At 40.7% G+C, this 22,531-nt stretch overlaps 1 protein-coding gene across 5 annotated transcripts in view; it reads right to left on the bottom strand.

The window, feature by feature from the left end:
- Positions 1–22,531, bottom strand: part of NRP1 (neuropilin 1) — a 147,356-nt gene that overhangs the window by 79,305 nt on the left and 45,520 nt on the right. For all 5 annotated transcript variants that reach the window (XM_046678593.1, XM_046678594.1, XM_046678596.1 and 2 more), the window contains 2 exons: positions 10,665–10,846; positions 4,083–4,310 (listed from right to left, as the gene is read on the bottom strand). In XM_046678593.1, coding sequence (XP_046534549.1) covers positions 4,083–4,310; positions 10,665–10,846 — 410 coding nt within the window. The remainder of the gene's footprint in view (positions 1–4,082; positions 4,311–10,664; positions 10,847–22,531) is intronic.

The raw sequence follows: 22,531 nt of genomic DNA, 5'->3' as shown, positions 1-22,531 counted from the left end.
AGAGTCCATTCATACTCCCTCACTCTTTTCTCTCATTTAAATTCCATTATTGTGGTTTCATAACTTTCTTTTTCTTTAGTTTGTGGGCAAACTTTTACAGCCTTAATCCTTGGGGTCGTCTCTGATCACCACAGCCACTGACCTTACCAAGAATATAAGCATACAAGGAAGCTGCAGTTACCCCAAGCTCTGCCTGCTGGTCCTCCGCCCCCAACTCTCACCCAGCCCCTCTGGGGAGGCTGGGAGGGGGAGCCTCTTTGAAAGAGCAAACAGAAGAGAACTTGTCTAACGCAGACTCATAATTTAGAGAGTCTCCATGACTCACTGGCTTATAATGTTTAAGACATGCTGGGTAAATCTGCCTTCTGTCCTTTAGAACATTGCCCCCGGACAGCAGCATGCCACTCTCTTTAGGAGCCTTCAAGATAGGAGAGAAAAAGGCTTTTTCGACTATACTACAAAGAAGTATTGAATTTTCCTGAACAACAGCGAGACCTCAGCCTAGCAAGCTAATGCAATATTGATCTGAGCGGGAGTGGATGAAGCACTCTTACGTGTGTGTGCTCATTTGTATATTTACATGAACACAGCTATTGGATTTCCTGCTTCCGTTATGTGGGCCCAAAGGCCAGGGAGATGAATGGTAACTGTCACCGAAAGAGAAGCATAATTCAAAAATTGAATTATTGAAGAATGTAAGCAAGCGACACGCACTATGCTGTCTCTTGGGGGGCGGGTAGCCTGTAGGGCTCACATCTTCTCAGGTGTGAAGGTGATACAGCATTTGTGCTGTTTAAAAGATTTCCCTGCAACTAGGAATGGCAACACCACATTCTTTGTATTTTCCCGTTAATCTCTCTCAATAATTACAACTCTATCTCAGAGTCACACAGTTTGGCTTTCTGCCACCTTTTACGTGACAAAAAAGACAATGATCTACTACAAAGAGGTACTTTTAAAATGAAATATTTTGAATAAATAAAAAAGAGAATCATTTCCAAAAGGTACAAGATAGGCCACATATACTTTTCTTACAATAATGAATCTTTTGGTGGAGAACATCTGCACTTTGCAACTTTTCCCCAGGAAAAAATATTGCACATTTATATCATTTATATTTTGGAATATTTGTATTTTATATGTGTAGTGTTTATATTTTATATTTATATTTTAAAAGGTTAATTTTAATATAAAGATAAATTAAAAACAAACAGATCTCAATCTAGCCTTTATGAAACTTATTCCTAAAATTGGTGATAATTTTTGGAATGCAGGTGACAACTGTGGTTTCAGCCCCTTCCCCAGCCTAGCTGGAGACCTGACTTCATCTGCACCCATGTGGTCTGAGCTCAGCACGTGTGTTTGGCTCCACAATTCAGCACAACTGTTTGCAGCATCAACCAGGGCAGCATGCTTAGCTCATGGCTCTCAAACCATGTAAACTTCCAACAATTTCTTCGCAGTAGCTCCTTGTGAGTCCACCGAGCTCCACAGAGAGTGGGAGGTGCCTGTGTGATTCACAACACGCAGGCCTCGGATTTTGAGTTTGGGAGTAAATTGCTTTTCTTCAAAGTCAATCTGAATCAAGGGGTAGCTTTCAATTACTTAGTCATCTAATTCAATGTTTATGATAAAATGCAACATAAAATCACTTGATGGTTAAAAGCTTTCAGCGCCTTCTGGTTGTTGTTTTTGGAAAGGATATCAAAGACTAAAAGCAATTTGGCTGGCAGAGGAACTGTATGTGTTGAACTACTTATGTATGACAAAAATGTTTCTAGTGCCACTGACAAAAGCCCAGGAGGATGCAGTCTCTCATTTTGCCTAAACAAGAGAGAGCCATTATGCTGGCATAGGCTGGATGAGGCCAGGTAAGTATTAACAAATATAAAAACACATTTTTCATTTTCCAGAGCCAGTTTGCTCTGGAAATAAGTCAAACGCACCATAGTTTAAAACATGGAATTGCAAGGCTGATCACTCTTATTGTTAATTGTTCCCCGCTTCAACTCAGCGATTTTCTAGAGCCAGAAAATTACTACTTTGAAAAACCCTTGACACTAATAACAATGTGCTTCTTTCTGAAAGTATTCTAAATAAGTTGGTTGATTGGACCTCCTTTTCAGATGTCAATTTAAATGTAAGTTCTAGAAAGGAAGGCTGTAAATTTGGGGTGTGAACAAATAAACCTGTTATTAAATGTTCCAACTATTATTACAATACTATTATAATATTGTTTTCCTAATTATTGGATTGAATACTTGGAAATCAATCAGCACTCTGTTTGGGTAAATCTCATTACTTAATGAAGGAGTTTCGAAAAGATCATCATAAGCCTATTTATATGGTAAAAGAGCAAAGAAGAAAGTAAACTAAGGATAACTCACCCATTTACTCCAACGACAACATAAGCTTTCTCTAAACTCAGTTTTTCTCTAATGCTGTTTACTGTTGAGGAACATATCTAAATTGAATTACATTGATAATTTTAATTTTAATAACCTTGAAAACTTGTCATTTCAAAGACAAAGGCAATCCCCTTCATGTTATACTTGCTCTTCATTTACTATTTATTTAAGTATTCTCTCCCCCAACTTGATAATAATATGACTCTATTTTACAGATGGTCATACATCTCTAACTGCATGATTTATAAGAACTTCCAAGCCACCCTTTCTGAACTGTATAGAGTGTGTTCTCTAGAGAAATCTTACTATTAAACCAGACTAAACACAAGACAAGCAATGCAGCTGCAACAAATTATTTGATATTATCTTCCTCTGCTCAGAATTTGGATGTATATTTTTGCCATTCACCTTCTAATTCACGAGGATTGAAATTGAAACCTTTCATTTAGCTGTCCACATGGCTGCCTCCCCCACCTCTTTCAAATCTTTGCTCAAATGTCACTTTCTTAATAGGGCCTAACCTGACCACCCTATTTACCATTTCAACCCTCAGATCCTTCTCCCCTAACCCTAGCACTCCTCAGGCATGGGCTCTGCTCTACTTTTTCTCTCTTTCTCTTTTTTTTGTTTATAAAACTTCTCACCTTCTAACATTCCATACACATAATTCACTTATTTGTACAGTCACGCACTGCATAATGATGTTTCAGTCAACGACAAACCACACATACGACGGAGGTCCCATAAGATTAGTAGCATATAGCCTAGGTATGTAGTAAGCTACACACCCAGGTTTGTGTAAATGCACTCTATGATATTTGCATAACCATGAAATCGCCTAAGGATGCATTTCTCAGAAAGCATTCCCACTGTTAAGTGTCACATGACAGTCACGTGCATTGTTTATTGTCTCAATCCCCCTGGCAGATCTAAACTCCACAAGGGCAGCCATCTTTGACTGTCTGGTTTACCAAGTGGCTAGAACAGTGCCTGGTACATGGCAGGTGGTCAATAAATATTTTTCAAATGTATGATGAATTTAGATGATAGGAACAATGAATATAAAGGATATATTGAGGCGATTCAAATGGCCAAAGGTAAAAATTCCCTAGAGGGCTGACAAGGAATCTGTCTAAATTAGGAATGTTCAAATATTCTCATTTCTCTTCAGAATTTCTAAATTTTTTGATAGCATAATGGATGCATATTTCACCCTTAAAATTTTATCAGGTACTTAACTTCTCTGGTCCTTAGTCTGTGTATTTGTGAACTGAACGGTTTGATTTAACTGACTTCTTAAGATCTCATCCTCTGACAGTCTATGAATTAGTGCCTAGTAGGCAGGTCAATAAAATGAACAAAATACTTTAGTCAGGAAAACTATGCGTTGGTTCCAATTCTATCACAAAAATAGCTATGAAACCTTGCATAATCTTTCATGGGCTCAATTTCCTCATCTATAAAATGAAGAACTTGGACTAGATAATTACTAAGGTCTTTCTGAGCTGGACTATTTCATTAGCACTCTGCATAAAGAGAATTACTGTTTTGCTGTTTTCCCTCCTCCTTTTGAGCTATTTTTTAAAATGATGCAGGTATCCTGACACTTGTCAAAGGATCCCAGTGCCCTTCCCCCAGATTCTTCCCTTTTAGGATGCTTCCTGCCCTTCTTACCATCGGGGAATCCATCCCAGATTTCTAGCCGGTCGTAGCGACAGAACATCCCCCCTGGAGGATTTGAGTCAGGCTCCAGGTCAAAGCTTTCAAATTCCAGGATAATCTCTGACATCTTTGGTGCAAAGATAATATAAGTGCATTCAAGGCTGTTGGGATATTTTTCAGGGAATCCAGGGGACTTTATCACTCCACTAGGTGTTGTGTAGTTCTGGGAACATTCAGGACCTATGAGTGAAAGAGAAGAAGCAGCAAAGTGAAAAATCCCACTTAAATGACTTCACCAAGAAATAACCTGGGCAAAGACCGCATATCTTTTTAATAAAAGCCCATGATGATAATCACTGTCCCGATCACTCCTTACTCAGCCTTTTCACGGTAGCGATAGGTATGGAAAGTCAAGTTCAGATTTACTGTGTTCACGTGAGTTTTCCATTTGTGTGGAGCAATTTAAAAACTTCTGCTGTTGCAGAGAAAAAAAAAATGACAAATAGAAAATCATGTGGGAACAATGAATGAGTAAGCTACAGAAACCTCGACAGAGCCCTAGAGAAATAATTATAGCCCCTGCAAGCTTAAATCTTTAAATCTTGAGGCTGACAGCCCTTTATTGGTGAAATAGAACATTTACAAAGGCAAGGGAGAGAATTCAGAAGAGGGAGTTTGGGTTTCAGATTCCTACACCAGTGACTCAGTAACTCTGCCAGATGTGACCTATGCCTCTTTGACAAACTAAATGTGAAAGGTAATTCGTACACGTACCCAGGGTGAGTGACTCATTCTGAATGGTGTTGACACAGGTGTGCTGGTAAAGTGTGGCTGTTAGTGAGGGCACGATAAACTGTGATTACAGGCCGTGTTGCTAGAAGGCACTTGATATCAATGTTGACATCCTAACCTTCTCCAAAGTCCCAGATACAGTACACTATGCCATTCTAAAATGATTTGTTAATATGTATGTGTGTGTGTGTGTGTAATGTATGTATCTATAATGTGTAACTTTAATGACTGCTCAGGGTTATCAAGACTTTACAGATTATGTTGATTTGTAATTTAAATTGGTCAAGCACATACATACATATATTGCAAGTTGACCTTATGACTATGAATGACCACAGTTTCAATTCATGGTCTTCAGTGTTGAATAGCGTGATATTCACCACGCCCTCAAGAAACTGCCCATCTGCATGCAGGTGAGCCTATAAGTTTTCCTCCTCACCATCACCGCTGTCATGATTTGCAAAGAGCTCTTAAGGCTCTCTGGGAATCGGAGATGACTTGACCCTTTTGAAGCTCAGGATCCACCCTGGGGATGTTCAATTCAACAATTCTTTTCCTGGGCCATTGTCTTACTGATGGTCACCCTGTGACAGCATGCAAGGATTCCACTCTAAATAAGGAGGTTTATTGAGCTTGTTCTTAACTAAATATTCTCCCAAAGTGCCAAGTAATGTATTAGGTATCAATACAGATTAAATTTAGCTAGCAAATTTCTATTTTTAGTGGCTAGGGTTAGTAAGCTGAATCTCTATGCCAGTGTATCTGGCAGCCTATAGAGAAAACAAATCAATTGCTTTCTCTCCATTCACATATTAAATATCCAAGGCACTGGAGATGCCGAGGAATAATACTTGTTAGAAGGGCACAATAAACTGGTCTGTAGAGGTCTGACTTATTTAAAATACCTCCCAGTACCTTCTCAGGTGTGGCTCACCCTTCACCATGATGGCTTCAAATGCTTATCTAACTGATTCTGGGTAAAAAATTATTAACATGTAGTGTTTTGCCATGTCAATTCCAGGTAAAGAGATTATGGAATGTGTTGTATAGTTTATAATCTGTTTCTTAGTTTTTGGTAGCTTCTGAGATGACAGCGGCTATGCCAATTTAAGTCATTAATTCACAAAGAATATATATATAGACACACATATATACACACACATATACAAATACACACATACACACACACATATATACATACACATATACACACACACATATATACAAACACACACATATACACACACATTAGAAAAACACATATAACACACATATATACTCACACATATATATACACACACACATACACACATATACAAATACATATATACATACACACATATATACATACACACATATATATATTCACATATACACACATACACACCCATAATATATACAAACACACACATATACACACACACATATATATACTCACACATATATACACACACACACACATATATGTTTTTTGTTAGTGCCATCGAGTGGACTCATCCTCCAGCGACCCTCTGTGTACAGCAGGGCAGAACCCTGCCTGGTCCTTCTTCCTAGTCTGTCTCAGTCTGGAAGCTCCGCTGAAACCTGTCCATCATGGGTGACCCTGTTGGTATTTGAAATACCAGAGATGAGGTAGCTTTCAGCATCACAGCAACATGCGGCCGCCACAGTGTGACAACCAACAGACGGGTGTAGTTGTTCGCTGACCGGGAAACAAACCTGGGCCGTGCTGGTGGGAGTGCTGAATCTTAACCAGTATATACATGTATACGATATTGGGAACCCTTTAGAATTTTATTTCCAAAGTGTAGGAACAGTGACCCTGGAGACCTCCAACCTCCTCCCTGGGGCAAAAAATACTTGGCTAGGTCCTTCTAAGGCAAAGTAAGCAGCAGGATTTAATGCAGGTATTAATATTTTCTTCTTCTTAAAAATGATAAAATTGAGGCCAGCCGGGTGGTGCAGTGGTTAAGGTCATACTTCGGCAGCCCTGGGGTTTGCTGGTTCGGATCCTGGATGTAGACCTACGCACTGTTGGTCAAGCCATGCTGTGGCAGGCATCCCACATATAAAGTAGAGGAAGATGGGCATGGATGTTAGCTCAGGGCCAGTCTTCCTCAGCAAAAAGAGGAGGAGTGGTGGCAGATGTTAGCTCAGGGCTAATCTTCCTCAAAAAAAAAAAATGATAAAATTGTCCGGGTAAGATTCAGATTTAATGACAGAAAAAAAAATGACAGGAATTAAGGACATACATTCAAAATCAAATAAATTTTCATTGCTTTTCTTGTGCCCTTGTTATGTCAGATATCTTTAGACGCTAGTCCAGGTTTTCTAAGGTATTTTGACAAGACCTGGGGAAAGATCATGGGGTAATGGAACAGAACTGGATCAAGCACGAGGAGATCTGAGTCCCAGTCCTGCCTTTACCACTCACCTGCCGCGTGGCTTTGGGTGGCCTCTTAACTTTTCTGGGCCTCAGACTCTGTGCATAACAAATGGGAGGTAGGCTTTAGGATTTGAGAAAAAAAAAATCACTTCTAATTTAAAGACTCTGTAATTTCCTCCTTCCTCCATAAAAATGAAAATTTCTTTTAATATTTTCCTTATTCACTGTTGCCTAAGTTTGCCACACTTGAGCGATCACTTCCCCAGAAAGGACCTTGGCCAGAATGGGTTAAAGAATTTTGTGGTGAGTCCACAAGCAAAAAACAGGAGGGAGGGCAAGCAGCTCCATGTGCCAAGGAGTGAACGAGCTGCTGGTGTGAGTGATGCACACACAGCATCAGGAGCCAGTGAACACAGGCTTTCGACATCATTTGCAAGACTGAGAGTACCTTGTGTAGCTCTGAGTGCCACACATCACTGTTCATGATAATTTTGGGGCTGATGGCTCAAGGTTTCAGCAGCTGGGAAGAGAAAAGTAGAAAGGGAAAGTGGGGTGCCTGGGGAGAGAATTAGGGTGTCCACGATGGCTCCAGGAAGCGTAGAAGAGGTGGGAACCAGGCTTGCTGACTGTCAGGCAAAGGTGGGCCTCTAGAAATGCAGCCCTTGGGATGCAGGGATGGCCTAAATCTTCCTCAGAAGTGTAATCTATTGACAGGAAACTTCTAAGTCAATGGATGAAGGATTAATTTATTGATTCAGCTATGATTATTTAATTTAGTGTTAAGAAAAACTGAAACTGCTGCATCCTAGAAGAAGTGCCATGGTTTGAAAAGAAGAAAGATTCACAGATTCTGTAATATCATTAAATGGCTTTTCAGGAAGGAATGTCCATGAACTTAGATATGTACACACGAATGTATATTATATAAATGTATATGCATATACAATGTATATAAAGGTATATTATATTAGTTAATAATTTTTTATGGAGTACTGTAAGGACTATAGTATGTGCAGTGAGGGGAAAAAAAGATGTTTACTTCGCACATTTCAGGGGGTACCAATCTAGTCGGGAAATGAAACATGTATACAATGAAGAAATGTGAAAATACTAAGGAGAAACATAGTGCTAAGTGAAATATACTTCGTGTGTGTATGAATACAATATGCATATGTGTATACGTGTGTGTGTATACATATAGGGGACAAATTGGATATATGTGTAAGGAAATAAAAATAGACAAATTAGGAAATGCTTCCTGAGAAGAATCCGTTTAAAGCCAGGTTTCCATGGAAGTTAAGGGCCATAAACCAGAGGAGAGCAAGGGTTATGAATACTGAAGGCATCAGCTTCATCCGTAATCACCATAACAGATAGTGTTTATTGAACACACCTTTGGTGACAGGCACTGGCTACACGTTTTCATTCCAACTGATCTTCATAACAAGGCTGTGCTAGATACTATTACCCATTTTTCAAATGAGCCTCTGTACACTCACCCAGACAGTCAGTAGCAGAATTAAAATTCACCTTTAGGTGTGTGGAATGTACCCAGTGTGCCAGCCTGAGGCAGGAAGCCAGGTTGTGCACTTGTGAGAGCTGAAGCTGGAGAAGATCTGGAGTGGTTGATGTCAAGCCTTGCCCTTGACCCAATGGGATACTGAGGATTGACCATTGATGATGGAGACCTGTGATACGCATTTTGGGGACAGTGGCTTGATGACTGTTTGAGAAGCTGTGTGTTGGATAAGAGCACGGGGAGAATCCCAAATCGGCCCTCTTCGGTTAAAGGCAGTGAACATGGAAAAGAAGCTGCAACTCTCTGAGACCTTTGGATGAAAATTCAAAAGAACTAGAAGGCATATCAGATGTAGGGAGGCAAGCAGAGAAAGAACGAAAAAAGGCTTCAAGTATCAAGGATGGCGTTGGACAGCAGGACAGGGAAATTACATCTGAGACTAACAGAAATGTAGGGAACTGAGTTCATTTGGAAGGAAGAGGAGGAATTCTTAATGACTTAGTGACAGATCTCTCTCTCTCTCTTTTCTCTTTCAACCGTCTTCAGATCTTTGAGAAACAGTGAAAATAAAAGGCTATTCTTACCCCCTTTTTTGACACCTTTTTTCTTTGATGGTGCCACATGCGGGTAAGCAAGCAAATGTAGATATGTGTGTGTGTATACACATATGTACATGTACAATATGATTTATATAACAAGTCAAACAGCTTTCATCACAAGAAATATGTACATATGTAATCATCTGTACATACTAATGACGTGTGCACACTATTATTTATACTAAAGGTTTTCTAAGTATGTACTTAGATAAATTTCTGAAGAAAGTTCTCTCCACCTACCCATATTTATATGGGGCAGTGTCAGATTTCTTTGAAATTTAAAGAAGTTGTACCAACGTTCCCAGAAACTCCTAATGACTCTCCTTTTCATTATTCTCAGTTGCCAGTGAACCAGAAGACCTCAGGCTTTTGTAATTTCTGTGGCTAGATTTTTTCTATTAAAAAAGCTCTTTCTCCTATATTCCAGGACAATACATTCAAGTCTTGAGCCTCTCTTCCTGGATCATCCCCCACACATTGATGTCAACTTAAAAGGGTAGGCTGTATTTAACACATAAAGGGAATCTACAGACTTGGAAAAAACAGTGACATTCACATAAAGATACATTGTTTATCAATTGACGTATATGTGTGTTTAATTCCTCAAGGCTGGGAGACTATGAACTGTCAGATTCCATCCCATTCCAGTACACGCCGTTATAACAGAAGATCAGTAAGTGACCGTCTTGCAGGAGCAGCTGATGCTCCTAAAGGGAACGCCATGCCGAGCATCACCGCTTTGTCTCCTCCAAGAAGCCCCTTCCCCACCCCACCCTCCATGAGCAGAAAGCCTCTTCTTCCCCCATACCTTTAGAAATTCCAAGCCTAGTGGATTGCTTTGCTTTTTCTGGGAACTACCAGTTTTGAATTTTGCAATAAAATAAAAGAAACTAGATGTATGTGGTTTTAAGATAAGAGGGACTCACGCATTTTTAACAAAAGAAATCAAAGTTCAAGAGTTGATCAAACTTATTTTTGAGGAAGAAAGATATGAATAAATGCTCTTAAAAGAGTTTCACTGAGTATATACCTTATAAACACTGGGTAACACATTAGAATGATGTAATTTTGACTCCTGAAATACTACTTTCTAAAAAATTTTAAACACACTGTCTCCATACATTGGGTAATTTTTCTTTGTTTAAAGTATTTTCCAATATTTTTGAAGTGGGAATATATGATATTTTTACAAAAGGATAAAGGCATAACCTCTTGTCTTTCTTTCCTCTTTGGCTTTCATGAAATCAAACAATGTTAATGAACGTTTAAACATACTTGTTCTACTGTAAGTTACTCACCTCTTTTGAAAATTTCATAACGAATGGAAAACCCTGCACCATGTGTCTCATAGTCAGAGACAAATTTGATAAAAAGAAATGGCCCTGAAGACACTATAGGAGAAGGGGCAATCTTTCCACAGAACTTTCCCCATAAACGTCCGTTTTCATTTTCTCCATCGATGACTTCCACGTAGTCATACCTAACACATAAATATGGAAGAAAACATTAGGTCAGCAAGAAATGCCCTTTTAATCTCAGTACTTTAGAAACCAGCATTATTTATCACTGTCTGTTGGGGGGAAATAGTGCTGTTTGCATTCGCCACTGTATTACATGGAGGGGGAAAAAATCTAGCAAAATGAAATAATTAAAATGGACTACATCATGTCTGTATACATCATCTGGCAACACAGAACTATTAAGAATAATGGTGTCCATTATACTTGCAGACAATGTCAGTTAAAGTAACCAATTAACAAGAACAAGAAAAATCTTATGAGCATAATTCTCTATTATTAAATTGTGTTCCTTTGTCTGTGGGACTGGGGTGTCAATATATAATGCTGTGCATTCTTTTCAAACTGTGGAGTTCTTTTATGAATTCAAAATGTCTCCTTGGCTGGAGCTCCTCCATGAACAATACTTTGATTTCTGTGAGCTACCCTCTAAACATATGGCCACAGAATAATAAACAGATTCTTTACTATTTAAGTCCATTCCACCAACTCCAGGCTTCTTAGAAAAAACTCTCTCAGTATCCACCATGGTTAAAACACAGATCATCTTCCCCCAAAAACTACACTTGAATTGCAGAACATAATCTCTCCAAAGAAAAAAGTTTATTTAAAAATGGAGAGTAACTTTGTTTATCCCTACCAGCCCGAATCTTTAAAGGAATATTGTTGTTTGCAAAGGAAATATGACACAGCTGAAATCACTAAAGTGATGTGATTTAAAATATTCAGGCTTAATAATAATACACTAAGGAGACAAATGATAAAGGAAGTGACAATAAAATATTACTCCAAAGACTGCACTGAGATAACAGATATGCCAGGACCTTCTTTATCTCTAAAAAGTGGAAAACCATCTCCAATAAACTAGTATCCCCCAGGAAAATAGGAGGATTTTTGTTTGTTTGGCGTTATATATTTCTTAGTGTCTTGTTCTGCTCTTTATTTTTATTTACCAACTCACCCAGGAAGCAGATAATCTGATTTGTCTTCCATTTTTCTTCTAGAACTGACATGAAAACATTACAATCCATTCATTTCAAACCTTTATTTTATTTCTGTGTTTAACTGGTTCAAAAGTTCTGGGATGTATTAATTTCAGGAATGGTTAAAATATGGCAGCAACATAAACTGCATCTGGCAATTTCAAAGAGATCAAAGCAGGGGAAATCTTCGTGATGACCAATGTCATCTTTAACAGCCCTTTTTCCAACTGTCCAGGATGCATGACTTAGGTTTACAGAAAGTCTCATGAGACAACTGCAAAGATGATCTCACTAGTTAAAGTGGACAGCTAAGGCTCTCTAAATTAAAAATGACATTACCTCATCAGTTAAAATCGTGTGCCAGCTTTGTGTATATCAAGAAGAAAATAAAGCTGACGTTGATGGAACTGAGTATTAACATATGTGCATTATTGTATTAACCGTACTTCCTTAGCTGCATCTGATGTTTCCAGTAGTAATCACTGGCCTGCTGGCATCGCTGTCCCTTTGCAAGACTATGGAAATACACACAGGAATCCTTCCTCTCTCCATCTTTGGGAGATGCTTTGTATGTTAAAAGACAAAGGAAGAAGAAGAGGAGGATGAAGAAAGCATTATGTTCAAAATCCTCACTAGCCTTTACAGTCAGCGGGGGCAATGGAGAGAACACCATCTCTGTATTCATTAAGCTTCCCCAGTTGGCATTTAGGTAGTAACTCCTTTTATCTGTACTGCTTCACTGACTAGACAGGTCTGCATGTTTTGCTCCATGCTTCTTATAATTTAACTTGTGATTTGAACTGTTGACTGTGTCTGGTCTGGTGACTATGCGTCCAGCTCTGCAATATAGGCTTTTTACTGGAATTCTGACATGGTCTGAATACTAAGTGGCCATATCCTAGTGCATTTGCCTTCCAGGCACAAATAAGAGAGGTGGGCCAGGCTGTCCCGAGAACTAAGGGCACTTCTTTCTCCCTGGTAGGAGAGACCTCAGCTAATAGAGTGCCAGCCAATTGCAACAGAGAAAGAAGCCAGTTTTAAATTCATATACCTTCTAATGGTAAATACTAGGCCCTCCTCTTGGCACCAGTAAAAGCTATTTTTAAAAGGGAGAGAGGGATTAGAATCTCTTCCCAGCAAGAGATAAGTCCTTGCATCGTTAAGTGCCAATTTTAGGAAATTGAATTATTCAGGGATACAATAGTTACAATTCCAAACCGGAATGCTGCTATCGTCTTAGCACTTCCATTCAAAGTACCACCCAACAGGGTCCTGAAGAGTGTTGCAAATAGCAGTTCATGTAAATATTCAGGAGGGGGTATGCGCACAAGTTGCAAGGGGTGGTATTGCCAGAGAAGTTAAAGCAGCTTGCATCTCCCTCTGGAGTTGATACCAGTTCCACTCCATAAGTTTCTCGCTGGCAAATGTGATGCCAGGAATGCAGCTGGTGTGCCAGCATCCCTCCCTAGAGACTAAATGTGTCACCACAGCAACGCACCCAGCCTGCATTGGCCCAAGGCCCAGGATACTGAGTTTGCAAATTTTGATCCCCTAGTCGGCTGCACATTGCTCTGTTACTGCTGCCAGTGTGGCAAACACTGCATTTCTTGGAATGTCAAGATCCCCAGTCTCCGCAGCAGAGACCCACCGAGGTGACAATGGAGGCTCCTGTTTGACTCTCATTCTAAACCGACACGCTCCAGCTGCTAGAGGGACTGGCAATTGTGTCTCTGGAATCTAATTCGTAAAAGCCAGAGGAGGGGCTCACAAGGCCCACTCTTCTGTCCATTTGGAGCCTGCTCTGGCAGAAGAATGCTCCAGGTGACAAGGAGGCCGCCACGTCTGGCTCCAAAGTGCCCCAGCCTTCTGCGCAGGCGCCTGGCAGCGGGGCGCCTCCTCGCCCTGCTCCGAGCGCAGACATGGGGCCCAGCTAAGGGAAGTCCTTCCTCAGACCTCACTCTCCCCGCTTATCATCACAGGAATGAAAAATGTCACCTGGACTTTCAAAATATTCAGAAGACAACCAACCATCCTCCCATTTCTTTTCTTAAATCTTCCTTAAAGCTTTCCCTTTCCGCACTGATTGAGCATCCTTAGTGACGATTAGTATGGTAATCATGATGATGGTAAAGCCGCCTGCATTTCCTGGGAAGTAATAGATCTCTGCACCTAACCCTTTCACAATTCACACTTTCCCAAGGCGGCAGTTTTAGGATGTGACACACTGGGTGGCTCTTCTCACGAGTGCCCCCGGCCTCGGAGCTCAAGTTTCTTAAGCTAAAGGCCTTTGGGCTACGTCCCCCTACGCTCACCCACCTTGGTATATACAGGTGGTGAAAACATTTTGAATCCTAATAGTAATCACGAGTTAGGTTTCCCATAAGAGTGATAAAAGAATAAGGATTTCCTTCTAAGAATTCTTGAAAGGATTACCCAGGGATTATTTTTTCTTTTGGAAAGTTTGAATTATGGTTTTAGGAAAATGGCCAAGGAAGGGGAAAAGTGCTGGGAAATGAGAAATGTGTTCATTCAGTGGCGAGCGGTTTCAGGGCTTTGCAGGTACACAGTGCTGAATAGACGAACGGTGAGCGTTACCTAAGTCGGGTTTTCTCCCGCAAGGACAAACGACCCCTGACGCTCTCTGGTGGAGCCCGTTAATGGAAAGGAAGCTGATCCCCTGCAGGGTGTTGTCTGTGTGGGGAGCTACTGTACCAGCCCCCTCACAGCTTCTGGACTTTCTCGCCTTGAGAAGGGGGATTTTAGGTAGTGGTGTCCTTTTAATCTCCTTCCAAGAGGATCTACCCCCACGTGAATATGCATATTAATAATGGAGAAATTTGATACCTGACATCATAAACCAGAGTGAGAAATGATGCTGGCTCACATAATTTTCACCTGCAAAAATGTGTTTCTTTGGATCTTTGGTTTATTTTGCACAAGGCATTAATGGCGGTCCCAACTGAACAACCTGTAAACGATAAATGTGCTGCTGTCCAAGAATTGCCTTACGGACACCCAGAAGAGAACAGATTTTCTTGCAGAGTATTAGAAAGAGGATTTGGAAATAAAAATATACAATGATGGAACTAGGAGGAGCCAATTAGTCTGCATCTGTGTTTCTGAGCGATTTTACATGAGATTCATCCCGTAACAGTTCTGGCTTGCTTGCAGTGTTCTAATCAGGAGACATGAAAAACCTTACAAGGTTCATAGCATCCTATCTAGTGAAAGCATTTTTTAGAAATCTATTCTAAAGAAATGATTTGGAATAATGTCAAATATTTATGCAAAAGAGCATTGCCTGAAGCTTTATTTATAATAATGGGGAGAAATGGAAATAAGGCAGACAGGAAGGAAACAAAAAGGAATTTACATGCATTCATATCATGAGATATTATTCAGCCATTAAAAAGCATGTTCAACAAAAGATCTTTTTCTAACATATGAAAATGCTTATGATATAAGAAGCGAAAAATCAGAACATAAACCCCTATATATAGTATATTCTCAATTTTTATTCCTACATAGTAAAAGAACTGAGAGGACATATGGGGAGCTGTTAATAAGTGGTCATCTCTGGGTAGTGACATTATGTTCCTTACAGTCATTTCTGTATTTTTCAAAAGTTTTACAATAGACAAATGTTCCTTTGCAATCAGATAAAAGTTATTTTTAAAAAGCATTAACTACCTGTAACTAAAGTAGCAAATCAATACTTTATTGCCTAGCTAACAATTTTATATTTCTTGGTTAGATAATACTATCTTTTATGATATTTTATTTGGAAGTAAATCGAATGCTTTGCCCTTTTTTTTTAAACAGCTGAATCAATGAGGTGCTCTGTGACTTTTTTTTTTTGGTACTAGAAAGTTCAAGTGAATTGGATTTGATCTCATACTGTCTGAAATGCTGGCAATAACACTTGCCATTTGCACGTAATTTCCATGTTACAAAGTGCTCTCAGATGTGTTATCTCACATAGTCTCCACAGCGATCCCAGGAAGGCAGTTACCAGGTGGTACCATCCCCGGAGCCCAGAGCTGGGAGGCACTGGGTAAGAGACATGCAGGAAGTAGTTTGTATCCTTTCAACACTGCCTACTTTGGGGCAAATTTGGTTCCAATAGCTGCTCTTGTTACTCCTTTTCATACATATTTTGGGGGTGTGGGGAATAGGTATGGGCTCTTATTTTAGAATTATTCATTATAAACTCGTAATTCAATTTTTCAACTGGTCATTCTTGCTAGAAAAATGCCATATCAAATAATACTTTACTGATTTTCTTAATGGTGTGCTTAGAGCTATATAAACAGACATCTTGGTGTGTGCAAAGGTATACGTGCATGTGTGTGTGTGAGAGAAAGAGAGACAGAGACCGAGACAGAGAGAGCTCTTGGCCTTCAGGGAGTCACATGAGTTGAACGTTTCAGTGGGACTGATGGTGGCCATTGGGCTTCCTCCCAGAGCTGTCCTAGTCCTCCTGCTCAGAATGGATGTTCAGGGACCACACGACTGGAACCAAAGCCCAGCCTGGGCAATAGAGATGAAACAGAAGTGGAGGCTGGATTGGTACTGAATGGGAGCTGTGATTTTGTTTTCTTCCTAGCGCCAGAACCCTGGGCCTGAACACAGAGAGGTCCAGTAAAGACGGGACAGGGCAGCGCCTGGGTCATGCAGGCCCATCCACCCCCCATGATGAGTAAGTGGGAGGGGCAGGGCCCTCTGACCACCACCAGGGCTGGAGCCCGCCTGGTGCCCTCCCCCAGGATGGAGTCGGCAACGCCCTAGATTCAGAGCAGGGAGAGGGCGAGGGCCTGAGCCTGAGGCCCTGCCAGAGAATCCCTTGGCATTTGCAGAGGAACAGAGAGGCTGGGCTATGACCTGGCTCTTGTCCTCGCAGCTCATAGCCTATAGTCAAATGCCAATTTCTATGAAAGCCATTCTAAATCTGTATAAAATTTTAATTTTTATCAACGGAATATTGCTTTGTTTGTTCTATTGTCATATTCTCCTTCGACGTTTGTTTCTAATTAGGTAATTTTCCTTCATTAAAATAATGTCAAATATTTTTCCTAAAGATATATTTTTTCATATACATATTTTTCTCTTTCCCATATTCACTCTGTGAATTACAAGCAGGATTGTAGGACATTAGCCTTTGATCTGGGGCCCATTTTCACCTTTTATGACACTTTCTAAAATTCAGTTTTCCTTTCTTGTAGTAATCCTTTAGATACACAGCCTCCCACGTCTAACTTCTAATTACTACTTCTATACTTGTTGTGTGTTTATACATATTTGCACCAAGTACTATGCCATTGACACTGTCTGCGTTTTTTTCAGTTGGGGTATCCTATGACATATGGTTCCCCATTCATTTGAGGAGTAGAGTAGCATTTTAGCAGCATTTTCATCTTCCCATCTAGTTCCTTCACTCATCTTATCATCTAAACTTGGGTTCCATCTATGAGTAGACTGAGGGTCCAAGGGTTTTGCTGTCTATTTAAGCTTCCAAATGAGTACAAGTTCCAGAGCCCACGTGTAACCGCCCGCTGGTTGGGCCCACGCCACAGTGTGGGAAGAGCACAGAGCTGAAGAGACCAGGCGGCTTTGCTCATCAGCTGCTGGACATACTGAAGCCAAACCATCTCTCCTGCCTCCTACTCCATGATCATCAATGGGACGCCAGACCTCTCACCTCTCTTGTAACAAAAAATTGCTGCAGATGCTTTTGTCTTTTGTTATGTCATCGTCCTCTTGAAAGGCCTACACACTGTTACTCTTGCACTTGTCCACAGGCTTCTAGGTAATTCTCCTCCAGGAAATTCCAACACCATATCGTCCCCCTAAGCCAGCGCTGGTGGTCTAGTGTTAAGGTTAGGTGCTCTCACCACCACAACCCAGGTTCGTTTCCCAGTCAGGGACCCACACCAACCATCTGTTGGTTTTCACACTGTGGCAGCTGTACATCGCTGTGACGCTGAAAGCTATGCCATCAGTATTTCCAATACCAGCAGGGTCACCCATGGTGGAGAGGTTTCAGTGGAGCTTCCAGACTGAAACAGACCAGGAAGGACCTGGCCACCCATTTCTGAAAACATTGGCCGTGAAAACCCTGTGAAAAGGAGTGGGGCACGTCTGATAGAGCACCAAAAGGTGAGAGGATGGCGCAAAAAGTCGGGGCAGGGTTCCGCTCTGCTCTCCACAGGGCGCTAGGAGTCGGAATCCTAACAACAAATAGTCCATCTACCATCTGTCCCGTGATGTGGCCCCTCTGATTAAGCTTAGTAAGGGCTTCTATATGCATCATAGTCAGACAACCTGTTCTCAAACAATCAGAGTACAGTAAAACTCATAAAGCTAATCTCACACGTTAAAATTTTTATCTTTAAGCTTTTGTAACACCTCAGGGCCATAATAATAAATATTGATAATTTTATTGTAGCTATAAAAAACTGATGATTAATAGGTTAGATAATAACACAACAATATGTATGAGAGTTAACAGTCCCAGGAAATACAGTATTACAAAAGTGAAGAAAGAAAATATTAAAGAAAAAAGATTTACTGGAGTAAAATTAAAAGAGATACTAAATGGATTTCACTGTGGTAATGCAAGGGGGTTATAATTGACTGTGTGAGGAAATATGAGGGCTGCAATGAGCCATGGCTGGTCAAGACCAACTCGGAACGAGAGAAACTGAGATAAAAAAGGTGTAGCAGGTAACAGATGAGTTTCTGATGCTGCAGCGCAAACTGCCACAAACCTGGGAGCTTAAAACAACGCACATCTATTAGCTCACAGCTCACAGGGCAGAAGCCTGGCATGGCGTGGCCGGGGTCTCTGGCCAGGGCACCACAAGACCAAGATCAAGGTCTTGGAAGGGCTGTGTTCTCATCGTTAGTGCTGTGTCCTCGTCAAAGCTCACACTGTTGTGGCAGATTCAGTCTCTTGCCGTTTGTAGGACTGTGGTCTCCATTTCCTCGCTGGCTGTCAGCTGAGGACTGCTCTCAGATCCCAAAGCCAGCAACAGAGACTCTCCCTCACACTGAATTCTTCTCATGCTTCAGAACGCTTCAAGAGAAACCGAGTCCCTTTTAAGGGTTCACCTGCTTAGGTTAGGCTCACCCAGGATAATCTCCCTTTCTTGAGGTCAACTGATTGGGTAACTTAATTAAATCTGAAAAATCCCTTTGCTCCAGCACCTAGGTTAATGATTGACTGAGTAACTGAGAGAAGGTGTGTGTACACCAGGGACTGAGGATCTTGGGAAGCTTCTTAGCATTCTCCCTACCACAGGCACCAAGTTCTGGTAGGACACACGGAGCTCGGAAGCTGCTGTGGAAACCAAAGGCAGGAGGGACCGTCCACTTACATCACCTAAAAGATCAAAGACCCGTAGGATGCAGGGTAAGACTAAGGGCAGGATTGGGAGACTGAGCAATGGTGGAAACTTTCTCACTGTTCTCATGTCATATTGGCTGTTGGTTCAGCAGCCCTGAGCCCACAGTCATTGCTTGCAGTGAAAAGGAAAGAAGGTGCTGGAGTGAGCCATTTTCTCCTGCTCTAACAAAAACAGAAACTCCAAGACTGTCAAACACATATGTTTAAAGACAGAAAAGGGATAATAACTTAATTCAGAAATAAATATGTAAAACAATTCAAGACGTGTAAAAGAATGGTTAAAATATATAATTTTAATGGCAAATGTTTGGAATTTGAATTTCTCATTTCTAAAGAAATTCACTTCATAATTAAGATTTATTGGCACAGAAGAGAAAAATCCTTCACATGCGAAAACATTTCTTTGATTTTAGTCAGATTACAAATCCAAAGATGCATTTTAAATGGAAGAGAAGGAATGCCTCCCTTAAAACAACTCTGCTCCAGAAGTGATGGAGTCTTCCAGTGTCAAACTTGCAAAGTCCGTATTTATAGAAAAATTCACATGCCTTTAATTACAATAAATTCAATTCCCAAGTAAAACCGTGACATCTGGAAGATATTAACATCATTTACAACTTGTTCACCTCCCTATTTCATAGAAAATTTTTACTTCTTGCCAACTTTCCACTATTCTCAGGAACAAAAAGAATTACTTTCATGGATTGTCTCAAGATGGGTTTATCTAGCAAGTTGAGCCATCAAGAAGTGACAGAGGGGGTGTTTTGGACATGTTTACTTTCTTCTTATTTACTTTAAATCCTTATATCTTTATTTCAAAGTTTGCTTGTTTTTTAATAAAGAATATTCTCTTCTTTCTGCTCCTCTCCTCTCAGACTTCCGAAGGGACTTTTTTTCCAAGTTAACTGAGTCTCTTTTAACATGGTTCAGTGGAGAGAAAGCAGGGGCAGTAAGAACTGGGTCCTGGTCCCAGCTCTGAGCCTTGGGAGCCACTCCTGCACCTTTGCTCTATCAGGAAGTGTCACCATCTTTGACCTCCCACAAGGTGCCAAAGGGAACAGTGAGGCAAGCATGTGCCACCTGCCTGAGCATCAGGCAGTCAAATTAGCCAAAATGGACCAACTCTGATTCGAGTCCTCACACTCTGCCACTGACTAGCTGAGTGCTTTGGGCAGGTCACTATCTAGTCTGTGTGAGCCTCAGTTGCTCACCTGTAAAATGGACAAAATGATAATTCACTTGCAGGATGACAGGGAAGACTAAGTGAAATAATCGACATAACGGCCTTCGCAGGGGATGACGACCCTTTCCAAGCACGGTTGGAAGGCAGGAGAAGGAAATAGGCAAATATATAGAAGGCTAAATGGAGCACCGCTCTGTTCTCCAAAAGATAAACTACCCAGGGCCAAACAGACCATAGCTTAGGTAGTGCAGGAAACTGAGAGGTGCTATTAGCTATTGTTATCTCCCAGGGGCACCTCTCAGTCAGAAGACGACTAGCTCTCAGAATATGACCAGAACCCAATATTCTGAAAAATACTATTTGCAATGACAGTAGGTCTTACCCCAGTACTATCACCAAAAATCTGATTTAACCGATTTAAAAATTTAACTGATTAGTTAAAGCCTTGTCAGTAATGGAGTTAAAGAAACCAATTTATATACAACAAGATAAGTCTTTTTTAAAAAAAAAATCACTAAACTGTTAAGCACTTCCATTGATATACCCAGCTGACTCGACGGCCTGCAGCTGGACCTAGCGCCGCGGGTGCTCAGGCCCCTAACTGGCACGGGGGAAGCAAGAGGCACAACTGCCAGTTCTGGAAAGGCAGTGACTCTGGCTTACAGCACCATGAAATCGTAATCCTTAAGTTTTTTTATAATTCTTTGGAAAAAGAAATAAAGCAATAATTCTGTTTTAGATTATAGGACCTAATGTGCTAACTTTAAGACTTAAAAAAAAAAATCCTGATTCATTAGTAATTATTCGGTGGGGATCTAGGTAGTTTGCTAATCAGAGCTGCAGGAACTCAAGTTGGCAAATACTCGTATTTTAAAGATTTCTGTTTTTTCTTTGCAGTAATTACAGTAGACTCTTTTCAGTGTCAGGCAGGTGAGATTTTCATTCTGGAATGGGGAAGACCCCTACCCCTGAAATGACCACCCATCTTTTCTGAAAAAGTGGAAAGCAAAACGCGCTGGAAAAAAATGGGTCTAGTGACACAGAATAGATGTCTCTTCCTTTGAGTATCACTAGCAGTGAAAAAGTTTGAGCCGAATTTTAGGGCGGGCCATGGGCACTGACCCAAGCAGAAACTGTGCTATTCTGGTCAGTAAACCCCTAAAGTTTACCTGAAGTAGAGACCTCTGAGCTAACCACAAGCAAGAAACATGAATCTTTTAGACGTGGGCCTAATGCATTTATGATAGTCGAATGCAACGCACGTGAGAAAAACAGATCACGTCATAGAGGGATCTTCCTCTGCCTTGATCCCGGATGATCGCTGAAAGCAGCACACTGTCTGCTGCAACTCATCTTTAGAGTCCAGCGCGCCCATGCGTAGAGTACTTGTTCTTTTTCATTATTTAAAATTCTATTAAGTCAAAAGGCAGATGTACCAGCCACAGACAACTGGGCCACTCGTAGTCCTACTAACCTAGCATATATTCTGTAACCCAAATCAGTTTGTAATATAGGGAATAACTTATAGAATGAGAAATGTTGGACATCAAATACGTCAAAGGTCACCTAGGGTTTTCTCTATATTACAACATGCAAATTGGTTAAAAAACAAAATATTCAGAGAATTATTGGTTATCGGCCTAACCATTCATTTACATGTTTTTTTCTTATCGCTGACTTGCCTTACAGACTGAGTAATTAACTTGTATGGAGCAAGCCTTTAACTATCTCTGTGCTGGGAACAAGCTCATGGACAGAAGAAAGGATTTACTGATCTAGGTGGCCTCATGATTTATATGGACTGTAAGGAGTAATTGTGTGTTTAGAAGAAAGGAAAGCAGTGGCCAAAAACATGACCCGTAGTCCAAGAGCAGGAGCGCCATATGATCACATAGCGGGTCAGCCACCGAAATGGCTCTGCGCTTGGAGCCTGGATTCAACTCAACCACAAGATCACTTAATCCCCATCCTACCATCTAGAGCACTCCCCAACCCCAAGATATCTTTATGGCAAGCTTAATAGAAAGGAAAAGGGAATATGGTCAAGTTAGCTACAACAAAATGTCGCCTAAAGGGA

This window comes from Equus quagga, chromosome 12 (assembly GCF_021613505.1).
Source record: "Equus quagga isolate Etosha38 chromosome 12, UCLA_HA_Equagga_1.0, whole genome shotgun sequence".
NCBI lineage: Eukaryota > Metazoa > Chordata > Mammalia > Perissodactyla > Equidae > Equus > Equus quagga.
This window is presented reverse-complemented; position numbering and strand designations above follow the sequence as displayed.